The sequence below is a fragment of the Sminthopsis crassicaudata genome, chromosome 1, assembly GCF_048593235.1.
Source record: "Sminthopsis crassicaudata isolate SCR6 chromosome 1, ASM4859323v1, whole genome shotgun sequence".
Lineage (NCBI taxonomy): Eukaryota > Metazoa > Chordata > Mammalia > Dasyuromorphia > Dasyuridae > Sminthopsis > Sminthopsis crassicaudata.
Window position 1 is genome coordinate 673,885,850 of NC_133617.1, and position 13,902 is coordinate 673,899,751.

The following is a 13,902-nucleotide window of genomic DNA, read 5'->3' on the forward strand; positions in this document are numbered from 1 at the left end:
ATGCTGAGTAAAGTGAGCAGAACCAGAAAATATTTTACACAGTAACATCAAGATTATATGTTGATTAATTATGATAGATATCTCTTCTCAGCAATGCAGTGATCCAAGACAATTCTAATAGACTTGGGATGGAAAATTCCATCTGCATCTAGAAAGGGAGCTATGGAGACTGAATGTGGATCAAGGCATACTATTTTCACCTTTTTTTTTTTTGGTTTGCTTTTCATGTATAACCTATGTCAAATTTCTTGCTATCTTGGGGAAAAAAAGGAGAGAGGAAGAAAAAAAATTTGGAACTCAAAAATAAATGTTGAAAACTTCATTTACATATAATTTTTAAAAATACTACTGAGAATATTTAAGGGAAAAAAAATTTACCCCTTCTTCAATGTCCAATTTAAATGCCACCTTTTAGAATCACACTATTTAGAGCTTAAAGAAAACACAGAAGTCATCCCATCCAGGCCCCTTTCCCTGCTCTCATGGGTCCTCCACACAGGCTGCAAAAGTATTTCAGTAAAAGAAGGTAAGAGTGCCAATACACATAAAAGACAGATAACACTATCAAATGAACAATCATGAAGGATTTTTTTTTAAACTGTAAGGACAAAGACATATCTCTTCCCCCACACACATGCTTTCTCATGGGAGAGGCCAAAATTCATGCAGTATTCCCATATAGAACAAAAGATAGGAGTCATAATGAAATTATATGGATCTAACTTCTTGGATTCACAGAACCACTTTCTCCAAAGAGTTCTTTCCAAATAGTGGCTTCTATTCTATTCTTCTGACTCAAAAGGCCTTAAATAATTAGAATGGTAAAGACCTGCACAGGATCCATGCAGACTCACCTGTCTTCTTCCTACTGGTTTTTAACCCCCTAGGACTAGGTTCTGCTTATTTCACAAATGGAGGAATATAAGCAAAATAAAAATTGTATCCCCATTGGCCAAGAGAAACCCTCTAAAGAGTCACTTTTATTTCATCATAATCATAGAATCTTAAACTTAGGGGGAACTTGAGAAGCCATCTGACTTAACTTCTAACCAAGTTTCTCTATAACATCAGAGTACTTGCTTGACCTTAATTCAAGTTCATGAAGCACAGCATTCCACTTTGGGTCAGTTCATTGTTAGGAAGCTTTTTTCAAACTGAGAAAAAATGTACTTCTCTATCTGGCATCCACTGCTCCTTGTTTATCATCTGGGACAAGCGTAACAAGTCTATCCTTCAGATATTTGAAGAGAGTGATCAAGTGTCCCTATAAGTCTTTTCTTTTCTTGGCTGACCACCCAAAAAGTACCTCCCAGCCATTCTTTCTATGGTATGTTCTCCTCCTTCTTCTAAACCAGGTCAGAGTTTGTCACAGGATACTGCCCTTGACCAACCAAAAAGAAGTGTCTGATAGGAGACTGTTTATTTCCCTTGTGACATCAATACCTTCCTGGAACAAAAAATGAAAGCACTGCCATCTAGATAAACAGCTCAAGTACCATTTTGAGTCTCATGCATAAGGATGAAGATATAAAAGGATTTCACAACTGGAAAGATTCTTCAGAGTAAAAATAAGCAGCTACAGTATGTGATAAAGCAGCTGCAAACCATCAAATTAGCGCTAAGAGCTTCTGTCTCTAATTCTCTCTCAGGGTGATGGGCCAGCTGACTTACAATTAAAACTTGGCCATTCTCCTTCAGTACAATGAGACCCATCAGCTGGTAACACACATCCCCTACATGCCAACTAGTCAATGTTTGAAGGAACACCAAGTCTTTCCTTCTTTTATAAACTATAGTTAGAAGTAATTTTCCCAGAACAGAAGTTAGCTGTCAGAGTGAGAATGAAATCTGGACCCAAAATATTCTCCTACACAAACTCTCACAAGAATGTATTCAGAACAAGCCGTTCATTTGAGTGACTAATGTTGCCATAGATCTCACACACATTTTTTCCCTACTTTTGTGAATTCTGTAGCACTTTGTACAGAACCACTGTGGTAACTGACACTCAATGGTCACAAATCCTCACAAGCCCCCTGGGTGATGCAACTAACTAGAGATTCAGATCATTCAAGTAAATTGCATAATCCAATCAGCCCCTTAATTTTTGTTTCTGTCACTGGAAAAACAGCAACAAACTTCAGGCCTGGAGTTGCCAAATAAAGACCATGGAAGCTAAGTGACTTGTTTTGGCTAAATAAAGCTCTCTGTTAATATAAAAAGTCTGCCAAACATACAAGGGACCATCATAGTGCTAATATGCTATAAAGATCAATCTCCTATGTCAGCATTTTCCAAACACTGTTCTGTGGATACATTGCAGTAATAGTAATATTTTTCTCCTATAAAATTATATATCAAAAATTATTATTATACATGACAATTTTTGGTATGAAAATACTTATAAGATGATAGATTTAGATTTGGAAGAGACATTAAATCCAACCTCTTCATATTATAAATGATAAAATAGATTGGGAGAAGTCACTTGTCACAATCATACCATGAGCAAATAAATATTTGAGGTATAATTAGAACTCCTGTCTTCTTGATTCCAAAATCCAATTCTCTATTATCCACTGTGCCATAGAGCTGATTTAAATTCCTCTGTTTTGACTCATTTTACCTAAATTTCCTAATCCACTCCCCACACCCATTATGAGAATATTTTCTTGTCTTCTAGGCTCTCATACCAGAATCTGCATGCTCCATCATTATAAGTACAAAAGAATCCTATACTTGGAGGAGATGGTGCTCTTTCTCTCTCCATTATCATAATCCCTCTCTCTCCACACAACAATTCTTCCTCATCCATGATCTGTCTCAATACAGTTACCCAAACAATGAGTCATAGCTGACTATTTCAAGAACCCCTCCAGGGACTGAAAAACTTTCAACTACTGCCAGCAGTAAATACCAATACCAAACCTATTCAAAACTAGCTCAAGTGCCATGACCAATCTTACTGGCAATCTGTCTTTTATTTTATTTTTTTTTTAAGAGCAAGAAGATGTTGTTTTGAGAAGATAGAAGAAAAAAAAAAGTCATTTGCAATTCTGAGCTGACCTTCATTTTTAGGGCTAGCCTCAGAGCCTAGAAATTGGCAAATTTAGCCACTCTTCCTTTAGAGTTCATATGTTACAGACTTCATTGTGCAGCCTGGGCTCACATTTAGCCATAGGACACTGCATGAAATATGCCCACCTGAATTCAACCAGGACCTGAGGAAAAGGAAAAACTACAAAAACCCAGAAACAATCTCCAATTCACTCCCAATCCTTCTCATTTGGGTTACACAGAAGCAGAACAGTATATATTTGGGGACAGGAGGAGGAAGGGATGGAGAGAGAAAACATTAGATACGGAATCTAATATGGGTTCCAATTTAGTTCCCACATTTTCTGATGCTGTGTGACCTTGGGCCAGCTACATTTCATTATACTTTATTATGTTCCTCCCTCACAAGATTGTTGTGAAGAAAACAACCTGAAAATCTACTGGGAACCTTGCAGAAATTGTGGCCCTTCCATTTCTCCAGTGATGATCACAACAGAGGCAGAAAGAGACAAAGATGCTAATGTTTAAGTCATATCTAATTACAACATTAAAGGGTCATAAAGGTTCTACATTGCTCTGGAATCAAAAGACCTTAGTCCAAATCCTGCTTCTGGCATATGTTCATATCCTGGGGGACCTTAGTGAAGTCCCTAAGCCCCTATGCATCTCAGCTCCATCATTAGTTTCAAAGATTGAACTGAAGGGTAGATGATGGAACTTTCCACTCTGGATCTAGGATTCTATGACATTAGGTTCCTTTTAATGACTTCCTCATTAAAACTCCTCAAACTCCTACAGTGCCCAAATCCTAGACCTCTGGGTCCCTAAATTCCCGAGGAAGTCATAGGGAAGTGTTCTTTTTTCTCTACTTTTTCTTCAGGGAATAAGATAGCTGGGCCACTCTCAGGAATACCTAAAAGATCTTGGAGCCCAGGAGATATACTACAGGACCAAAAGGGACAAAATGTCCCAATTTTCAAAAAAAAAGGGGCAATAATAAAAGTCTACAGATTATAGAATAACAAGCCCAACTTTTGATTTCTGGAAAATGTCTACAATGGTAAGAGAAATTTAGTGAATCTCTATCCAAAAAAAAAGGATTCACAAGAGAGGAAGAACTGGTCATGTCTGACAGATCTCATTTCCTTTATTGAGTTACTAAACTGGTGGACCAAAAAAGTGCCACTACTATAATTTTCCTAAATTTTAACAAAACATTCAACAAAGTACCTTGTTATTCTGTAGGGAAAAAAATTTGCAAATTACACAGAATAGACAATTAGATAGGTTCAAAATTGTTAGTTGAATGACAAGATTAAAAAGAGTCATCATTAACATTTTGATGTCAACTTGATAAGAGATGTCCAATGTAGTATTCAAAAGCCATTCTTGGTCCTTTTATTGGTAACTTAGCAATCTACAAACAAAACAAGAAAAACCCCACCCAGGATGGCCTCTAGTCCTAGCCCTCTTCTTCACTACTTTTGCAATTACAGTAGCAAAGTAGTAGAAGAGGGGGAAAAAGACGCTAAGAATCACCATTTGTCAATTGTCTAGAAGCTTTGATTTGGCTACTGGTGGTCTAAATAGAAAGATCCATGTCCAATAACTATATATTAGACATATCTTGATGCTCTTGCTATAAATAAAACCAGAAGAAAGAATTGGACCATAAATTGAAGGATATCACCTAGATATTACTTGGAGATGCAAAGAAAGGAGTTGATGAGGTTGCTTTTATTATGTACCTACCTACCCAAAGGCAATAAGAAACATTTGTGGAATTTTTAGTCACCTCATATTGCAAAAATTGCAGGTACTGCAAAAAAGACATCCATGAAAATAACTGCCAACATCAGGAATACATGAAGAGGTAGAGAAATTCCACAAAGAATATAAGAAATATATAAATATAATATTTATTCACTTTATACAAAAGTAGAAAAAGGTAAGGACAATAAGAAATTTATTGGAAAACATAGCTCTGGAAAAAGGAAGGTGAGATCAGAAATTTGTAGGATATGTCTTTACATTATGAACACTCTCTTCAAGAAAATAATTTGTAGACATTTGATATGGAAAGTACCAAATAATATCACAAAGAAATGAAATCAGCAATATTTTAACAGAAAAGAAAAAAATGTATTGATATGGGAATTATCTCTGAATCACATGTCTAAGCAGATACCACCAACTTGTCAAAGCAATGATGAAAATTAGTAAAAAAAAAAAAAAAAAAAAAAAAAACTAGGAGAAAAAGAAAAAAGATATGAAACACAATTGAAACAACACAATTCTAAACTATTCAAACAAGTGATTAATAATTAAAGATAGGAAAGAGACAACAGAAATAGCATAGCAAGTATTAATCTGTATAGCCAATGAAACTATGTAAATCAATGGGCACTAGAAGACAGTGCCAGGAAAAGGTTTCAGCCAGCAAAAATGACATTTTAATCTGATACCAAAACTGTTTCCAGTGGTGATTTGACACTTCTGGTAGAGAATGCCAGATGAGAAAATCCACTCTATCAATGCAGATCATTGCCATCTCTGCAAGGTTCTAAGGAAGGATATGAATTGAGATTTTCCAAGTTTTGAGGCTGGTTTTCTATTTTTCATGCCACACTGTTTCTCTGTGACTGAAAAAATAAGGGAGAGCACTAGACTCAATCTAAGATGAAATTTAACAGGAGTAAATGTGAACTCTTGGGTTTAAAAATTCACCTTTCTAAGTACAGAATGAGGAAGATATTGTTAGATAGCAGCTTGTCTGAAAAAACTGAGGTGGGAGGAGTAAAGTAAGGGGAGTAATGGATCACAACAAAGTATGGTCAGAAAAAGAATGCAACTTTTAGCTGCATAAAGAAAAAAAAATAGTTTCTATAAAGTCCCTGAGATATTCTACAACTGGCAGACCAAATCTGATATGCTGTTTTGAGTTTTCAGCAATATAATTAGGAAGTCAAGAGATAAAACAGAACATTCAGGAGCACAATGAGGATGGTGAAGGGTTTATAACTTGCTTTTTATGAGGATCATTTGAAGGAGCTGTGGATGTTTAGCCTGAAGAAGAGAAGTCTCAGGGGAAATCAATCCATCAACAATCATTTATTTGTGCCTACATTCTACATAGGCACTTGCACCAAGTGCTATGGTAAGCACTGGGAATATCAGTACAAAGAATAAAACTCTCTACTGGCAATAAAATGACATTTTCATAGGGAGATAACAAGTACATGTAAAAATACAGACAGCAAAAAGTCAATAAATACACAGAGAGAGCAGTTAAGTACATGCTAATTTGGGAGAGACAGCACTTGCATTTGAAGGACTAGGAAAGGCTTCACCCAGAAGGCATCATCTGAGCTGCGCCTTTTTCCATTGCAGAGACACAAATACCCAAAAGGTCAGTTTGGAAGCCTGTTTAGCTAGGTCACAGAATGTTAGTGATGTCCTAGAAAGCTTAAAAGATAAGTTGATATCAGGTTGGATAGGGCTGTAGGAGCTAAAAAGAGGTGCTCGATAGCCCAGAAGAACATTACTTACCTATGCAAGATGGGCAAGAGACCAATTTAGGAGGCTGTTACCATAATTTAGGCAAAAAATGACTAGAGTTTGAACTAAGGTGGCAGCTGTGAGAGTAAAGAGAAGGGGTTAATGCAGATGTTGTAATGGCAGAAGAAGCAGCAAGACATAGCAACTACCTGGATAAAGGGGGTGAATGTGCAAAGTACAGGATAATCCTAAAATTGTGAAACTTAGGTACTGAAAGAATGGTGGTGCCTTTGACAGAAGTTTGGAAGACAGAAGAGTTTAAAGGGGAAAATAATAAATTCAATTTTAGATATGTTAAGCTGTAGATAGTAATAATAACGCTAACATTTATCTACTAGTTTAAGATCTGCAAAGTGCTTTGCCAATATTCATTTATTTACTTTATTATCTACATTTTACAGATGAAAAACTGAGGTAGGTAGAAGCTAAGTGACTTGCCCAAGCTCACAGAGCTAGCAAGCGAGTGTTGGATTTGAATTCCGTTTTCCTGATCCCACATCTAGTGCTCTGTGCACTGTGGCATGATTTATCTGCTTCTGGGATTTCAAGTTTGAAATGTTCAGCAGAGAGCTGGTAATGTGGTGCTGAAGCTCAGTAGAGACTGAGGAGAAGTGTACAAATCTGGAGAATCATCTGAATAGAGTTTTTGCTCAAACCACAGGATTACCAAGACAGAGAAAGGAGAGAGGAAAGAGAAGATAGCCCAAGATGAAATCTTGGGGAGCAGCCACAGGTAAGAGTTGAGATTTGAATGAAAAGCCAGAAAAAGAGATTGAGAAAGAGCAGTTATCCCAAAAGAAGAATGCCATAAAAACCCAATGGAGTAGCTCTCTGAAAAAGTGGGTGCCAAGAAAATCTCCAGTAGGGTCATGAAGAATTGTATATGACTGAAAACAATCACCAAAGAACAGGAGATATCCAGGTGCAGAAGGCCAAAAGCAGCCGAAGTCAAGGGAGATGACAACAAAGGAAATTCTATCAGATGTGTCAATTAAGAAATCACTGGCTAATTTTGAGACAGCAGCTCAGGAATAAAACCAAGAGCCAGAGAGTGAGTGATAAGTAAGACCGACCAGTGAAAACAACTTTTCCAAGAAGAATAGCTAAAAAAGGCAACAGCAACAAGACAAGAGCTGGAAGACATATCAGGGCCTGTTGAAGGTTTTTAAAGAGAGGAGACTTCAATACTTTGAAGGCAATTGGAAAGATTGACAACACCTATCAGAACTGAGTTCACTTATTTAACAGGAGCTTTTACGTAGAGGAGGCACAAGTGAGAGCACCAAGTAGAAGCACAAAGAAACAAATTTAGCAGTGAGATCAAGAGCAACTCATGAGACCCTACAGCTGGAGGGATGGCCTGCCCCTCCTGAAAGGAAATAACAACCCATCTGTGGAGGGCTTTGAGTCAAGTCTTCCTGACCCCTTACTGGTAGGGCTGGAGAGGCTACACTAAACAGCTACTCTCAAATTCTGTGACCTAAGCTAGTGATCGCTCAAAGAGAAGTGTTTGCCAACCACATGCAACAGATCTCCTTCCAGATTTTTCTTCTACTTTTCATAAAAAGTCCCCCTTGTATCTAAGACTTACAGGACAACAGAAGGCCAGGGAGAATTGGGGATTTCTAAAAGCACACTGGCAAAATCTTACTTAAAGCAAAACTAGAAGGAGTAGGAAATCGTTTGTGATTCAAATAACTGCCCTCTAATTGATCTGGTTTATAAGTAATTTTCTTTAGATTTGGGATTTTTTTTTTCCCAATTGGAACAAGGCCACACCTATTCCCAAATTCACATATTGGTGTGCCACATTATTTTTAGTATAATGAGCTACCACAGTAGGGGTAAGATTATAATAATAGTTTGCCTTTAAATGGAATCACAGACTTAAAGCTACAAGGGATCTTAGAGGCCATCTAGCCCAACCCCTTTATTTGGCACAGTAGGGGCTGGAGTTAGGAAGATGTGGAGTTAGGAAATTTGACTTCATATAATTACTAGCTGTGTGATCCTGGACAGTCACATAAACTCTATTTGCTTCAGTATCCTCAATTATAAAGTGAGGATATTAAAAAAATACCTCTCAGGGTACCTGTGAAAAACCAAAGACTTAAAATGCTTAGTACAGTGTTTGGCATACAGTAGGTGCTCTATAAATGCCCATTTCTGAGACCTAGAGAGATTAAGTGGCTTGCCCAGGGCCATAGAGCTGGTAGAAAGGAGGATGAAGATGTCAGCCCAGACTCTCTGACTGCATAGTCAGAGGCTATTAGGGTTCTTGACACTCCCTGCCCCTGTCTGAGAGCTCTCCTTCTGAGTCTCCTTTGCTGCCTCTTCATCCAGGCCATTGACACTGGCACAGGGTCCCCCAAGGTTCTGCCCAGTCCCTCTGCTCACTGGTGAGCTCACTATTCTCATAGACTTAACAGTTGATCCTCAGCTCTGTGTTCCCACCCTTATGCTCCCTCCTAATCTTCAAGTGCACAATATGCCAGCTACCTGGTTGGATGTCTCAAACTGGGTGATCCACAAACACTTTAAACTCAACATTTCCAGAACTGAACTCGCTATCTTCTCCTCTAAAATCTTTCTCTTCTGGATTTCCTTGTTACTGTCAAGTAACACAATCTTCCCAGGCCCTAAATCAAGTTCATCAACTCTTCACTCTCACTTCCTCACAACTGACTTTCCTGCCCCTTCCCCTCTCCAACACTGTCATCTCCTGAACCCAGATTCTCATCTTTTCATATTGTCTTGCAACAGACCACCAGTTGGTCTCCCAAACTCAAATCTCTCCCCTACTCCACTGAGCTGTCAACTCAATCTTTCTAAAGTATAGGTCTGACAGAATCAAACAAAAAACTCTTCAAACCTGACCTGCTCCTGCCTTTCCAATGTTCTGACATCTTACTTCTCTATGGAGTGGAGTGACATCGTCCTCCTTGCTGTTCCTCTCCTAGGACACTCCCTCTTCAGAACCTGACCATTTCAAACTGGCTAGCTATCCCTGTGTCTGGAATGTTTCCCCTTCCTCTCCATTTCTGTCTCTTGACTTCCTTCAAGTTCAGCTAAAATCCCCTTCTACAAAAAGTCTTTCCTGATTCCTCCTCAATGTTAGTATCTTTCCTCTGCTGATTATCTCAATTTATTCAGTTTAAAACTTGTTTAAACATAGTTGTTTGCATGTTGTCTCTCTGTTTAGACTGTGAGTTCCTTAAGAGCAGAGTCTGTTTATTTTTGACTTTTTGATCACCAATGTTGAATATATGGCACATGGTAGGTACTTGATAAATCTTTGTAGACTGCCTTTCTATTATACCAGTTAACACAGCCCTCTCTGTGAAACTAGCAGCCCAAGTATGGTGATGTTCCTTTTCCAAATGAGCAAACCAAGTCTGAGACAAACTAGGTATATCAACTAGAATCACCTAGCTAGAGCTAGATTTGAACTTGAGAGTACAGTGCTCTTGTCACTCTACATATTGCCACCAATAAAAGGAAATGCTTAAGACTGAAAGAACTATCCCTTAAAAAAGGCTGAAGCTACCATAAGTTACACAGATGCTGATTCCAACCCCCTTTTTAATGTCTATTTCTTTCCAACACATAAGCTATTGTCTCCCAGGTTACCTAGATATTCTACTGTTTCAAGTGTCACCTGGACACAGCCTAACTGGAGCCAAAGTTCAGCAGACAGTAGGAGACAAGTTCTCCTGATTCCCAAAGAACCCAGCACATAAGCAGCAAGAAACTACCTGCTATCTTCATGGTCTGACAGCAGGAAGCCTGAGGTAATTCTAGGCAAGACCCAAGCATGGAAAGTCTGCTTTGTCTAAGGTTCTTTCATTGGAAAAGAAGTAATGAAATGTTGACCCTTAGGGCAACAGCCAATTGGCTGTGACACAAAGTGAGAGGAAAGGGAGGAGATCATGCAAGGAGAGCTGTAGCTGAGGAATGATGAGGGCAGTTTTATCCACACAGCGCTTTACAGTCACTTAACTGCTTTATAGCCACTGAATTTCATACCAACATCCTAACAAGGCAGACAAAACCATTATTATCATCTCCATTTTATCAACAAAGGAAACTAAGGCTCAGAGAGGCTCCCTATGCAGTAGAGGCTCAGGAAACATATTTCATACCCAAAAATATACAACTAACAAGTGACAACACCAGAACCAAAAAACCAGGGTTTTTTGGGGAAAACAAAACAAAACAAAACAAAAAAAAAAAAAAAAAAAAAAAAAAAAAAAAAAAAAAAAAAACCAGGCTGCCAAGCATCCCTATATAATAATTACAATATTAACACATAAAAAAGACATGGAGGTAGACATTCTGTTCACTCAGGAACCTTTTCTTTGGGAGGCAAATTCACCAGGCAACAAATCATCTTGGCACCTATATGTTAGAATTCTTACAAGGTGCTAAGTCACTGGAATGGATAGAGACAATAATTATCTAATTTAGCATGGTACTTAACGTTCTCTAGTTCAGTAATGTATTTACTAGAATTCCACAAGATTCACATCTTTTTTTTTTTCCCCCCCTGAGGCTGGGGTTAAGTGACTTGCCCAGGGTCACACAGCTAGGAAGTGTTAAGTGTCTGAGACCAGATTTGAACTCGGATCCTCTTGAATTCAGGGCTGGTGCTCTATCCACTGCTCCACCTAGCTGCCCAGATTCACATCTTTAAGAGAGCATATATAAGGAGGAGCTCCCACAAGTCCACTCTTGGACTTCCGGGAGATTCACACATCAAAAACTCACAAGCCCACTCTCTGAGAGAAGGAGTCAAGATTCATTCCAACTTCCACCTTTGTGCTGGCAGGAGACATTGGGAGGACAAAACGCTGAAGCTGGCAGAGAAAAAGGACTAGCAGCAAGAGCTCTCGGGAACCAAGGAGAGAGATAGGCCTCTATTAAAGCTAACTGGCCCCAAGGAAGAACAAGACTTGGATAGAGACAGTAAAGGATTTGGACTTTAACTCCTGGCTGCATTTGAAGTGATTATTACATAGAACTGAGAGGAAGGCTGCCTCCAGAAGCTCCCCAAGAAACCTGCTCCCAGGGAACGATTATACTCTAGAGAACATTACACCTATTGAAACTTCATAATCAGAAGGTGCTTTGGACAGACCACTTGGGGGCCCTCAAAGAGCAGGAAATAACTTGTATAATTCAACTTGAGAGAGAATTTGGTGAAGAACAAAAAAAAAGCAAAGTTAGAAAACAGATTTCTGAATGATTTGCCTCACAAGGCCCAGAATAAATGTCCTAAAAAGCATGGATTTCTATTCTCTCAGAAAATAAGGGCAGAAAACACAGAATGTATAAAGGATTACAGCTTGTTAGGGCAAGATGATAATAAAGCTCAGAGGCAGCAGCAAAAGTGCAGCATTCTCCAAGAATATTCAAAGTGGAACACCACCATCATCACCACCACCACTACTGATGCTACCACCACCTTCCAAGTTTACCACTTCACACTTTCCTTCATGTTAACCTCTCTGCACCCCTATAAGCCAAGGTTTACATCTATCTAGAATAATCTCCAAATCAAAGCTTTCCTGATCCTATTTCCTACACGCTATCCATTGTGGCTTTTCAATATAACTAAGGTTTCTCACTAGGATAGAGGGGTATTCTCCTTTATTGTTTCTGTGTAAAGTCAGAAGACATCCCTTAGTCTTTTTTGAGCACTCAATGTCTTTCCAATTATTTGAATCTGACTTTATTTTTGTGGCAAGTGTTTTGTAATTTTGCTCATATAATTCCTGACTTTCCTTTGGTAGATATATTCCCAAATATTTTATACTATCATCCATTATTCTGAATGGAATTTCTCTTTGTATCTCTTGCTGTTGGATTGTGTTGGTAATGTATAAAAATGCTGAGGATTTATGTGGATTTATTTTGTATCCTGCAACTTTGCTAAAGTTCTGAATTATTTCTAATAGCTTTTTAGCAGAGTCTTTGGGGTTCTCTAAGTATACCATCATGTCATCTGCAAAGAGTGATAGTTTGATTTCCTCATTACCTACTCTAATTCCTTGAATCTCTTTCTCGGCTCTTATTGCCAAGGCTAATGTTTCTAGTACAATGTTGAATAGTAATGGTGATAGTGGGCAACCTTGCTTCACTCCTGATCTAATTGGGAAAGGTTCCAGTTTATCGCCATTACATATGATGTTTACTGATGGTGTTTTAGTAGGAATGGATGTTGGATTTTATCAAATGCTTTCTCTGCATCTATTGAGATGATCATATGGTTTTTGTTAATTTGGTTATTGATATAGTCAATTATGCTAATAGTTTTCCTAATATTGAACCAGCCCTGCATTCCTGGTATAAATCCCACTTGGTCATAGTGTATTATCCTGGGGATGATTTTTATACACTTCAACAATGATATTGTATGAGGATGTGTTCTGATGGAAGTGGATATCTTCAACATAGAGAAGAGCTAATCCAATTCCAATTGATCAGTGACGGACAGAATCAGCTATACCCAGAAAAGGAACACTGGGAAATGAGTGTAAACTGTTAGCATTTTTTTTGTTTCTCTCCCCAGGTTATTTTTACCTTCCGAACCCAATTCTTCCTTTGCAACAATAACAACAACAACAAAATTTGGTTCTGCACATATATATTGTACCTAGGATATACTATAACATATTTAATATGTATGGGAATGCCTGCCATCTGGGGGGTGGTGGGGGTGGAGGGAAGTAGGGGAAAATTTGGAACAGAAGGGAGTACAAGGGATAATATTATAAAAAATGTTATAATTATAAAATTAATAAAAAATAAATAAATAAATAAATAAAATGTTTTCCCATGTTGTGTCCTGATGCTTATGGTTATTTTAGATCTAGACTCATTTTTTTAATAGGCCCTGAATCTAAAGGGACATTGAACTGTTTGTTTATTGAACTCACCAGATGACCATGAAGAGTATATAGCAACCTGCCTTCCATCAAGTCCAGAATCTTCAATGTTGAATCACTGGAAGCTGTGATCAGGTAGTTTCCGGAGGAGTGAAAGGAAAGGGCATTTACCACGGCACTGTGTACTAGGAAGAAGAAAATTCAAGTCAAAATCTTTACTCTGAGGATCAGAGGAGAATATACACCTAGAGAAGGAGTGGGTCACATGACTGGAAAGATAAATTCAGGACAGGTTGAGGAGAGCCTTGAATGCCAAACAAGGGCAGGAGGGGAAGAAATTCATTCTGGATCCTATAGACAGTGTCAGTCACTGAAGCAGATGAATGAGAAAATCTAATGA

At 38.2% G+C, this 13,902-nt stretch overlaps 1 protein-coding gene across 8 annotated transcripts in view; it reads right to left on the bottom strand.

Annotated features, from left to right (window-relative positions):
• The window catches only part of POC1A (POC1 centriolar protein A), a 162,580-nt gene that overhangs the window by 117,229 nt on the left and 31,449 nt on the right, over positions 1 to 13,902 (bottom strand). For all 8 annotated transcript variants that reach the window (XM_074283412.1, XM_074283404.1, XM_074283405.1 and 5 more), the window contains exon 7: positions 13,554 to 13,687. In XM_074283412.1, coding sequence (XP_074139513.1) covers positions 13,554 to 13,687 — 134 coding nt within the window. The remainder of the gene's footprint in view (positions 1 to 13,553; positions 13,688 to 13,902) is intronic.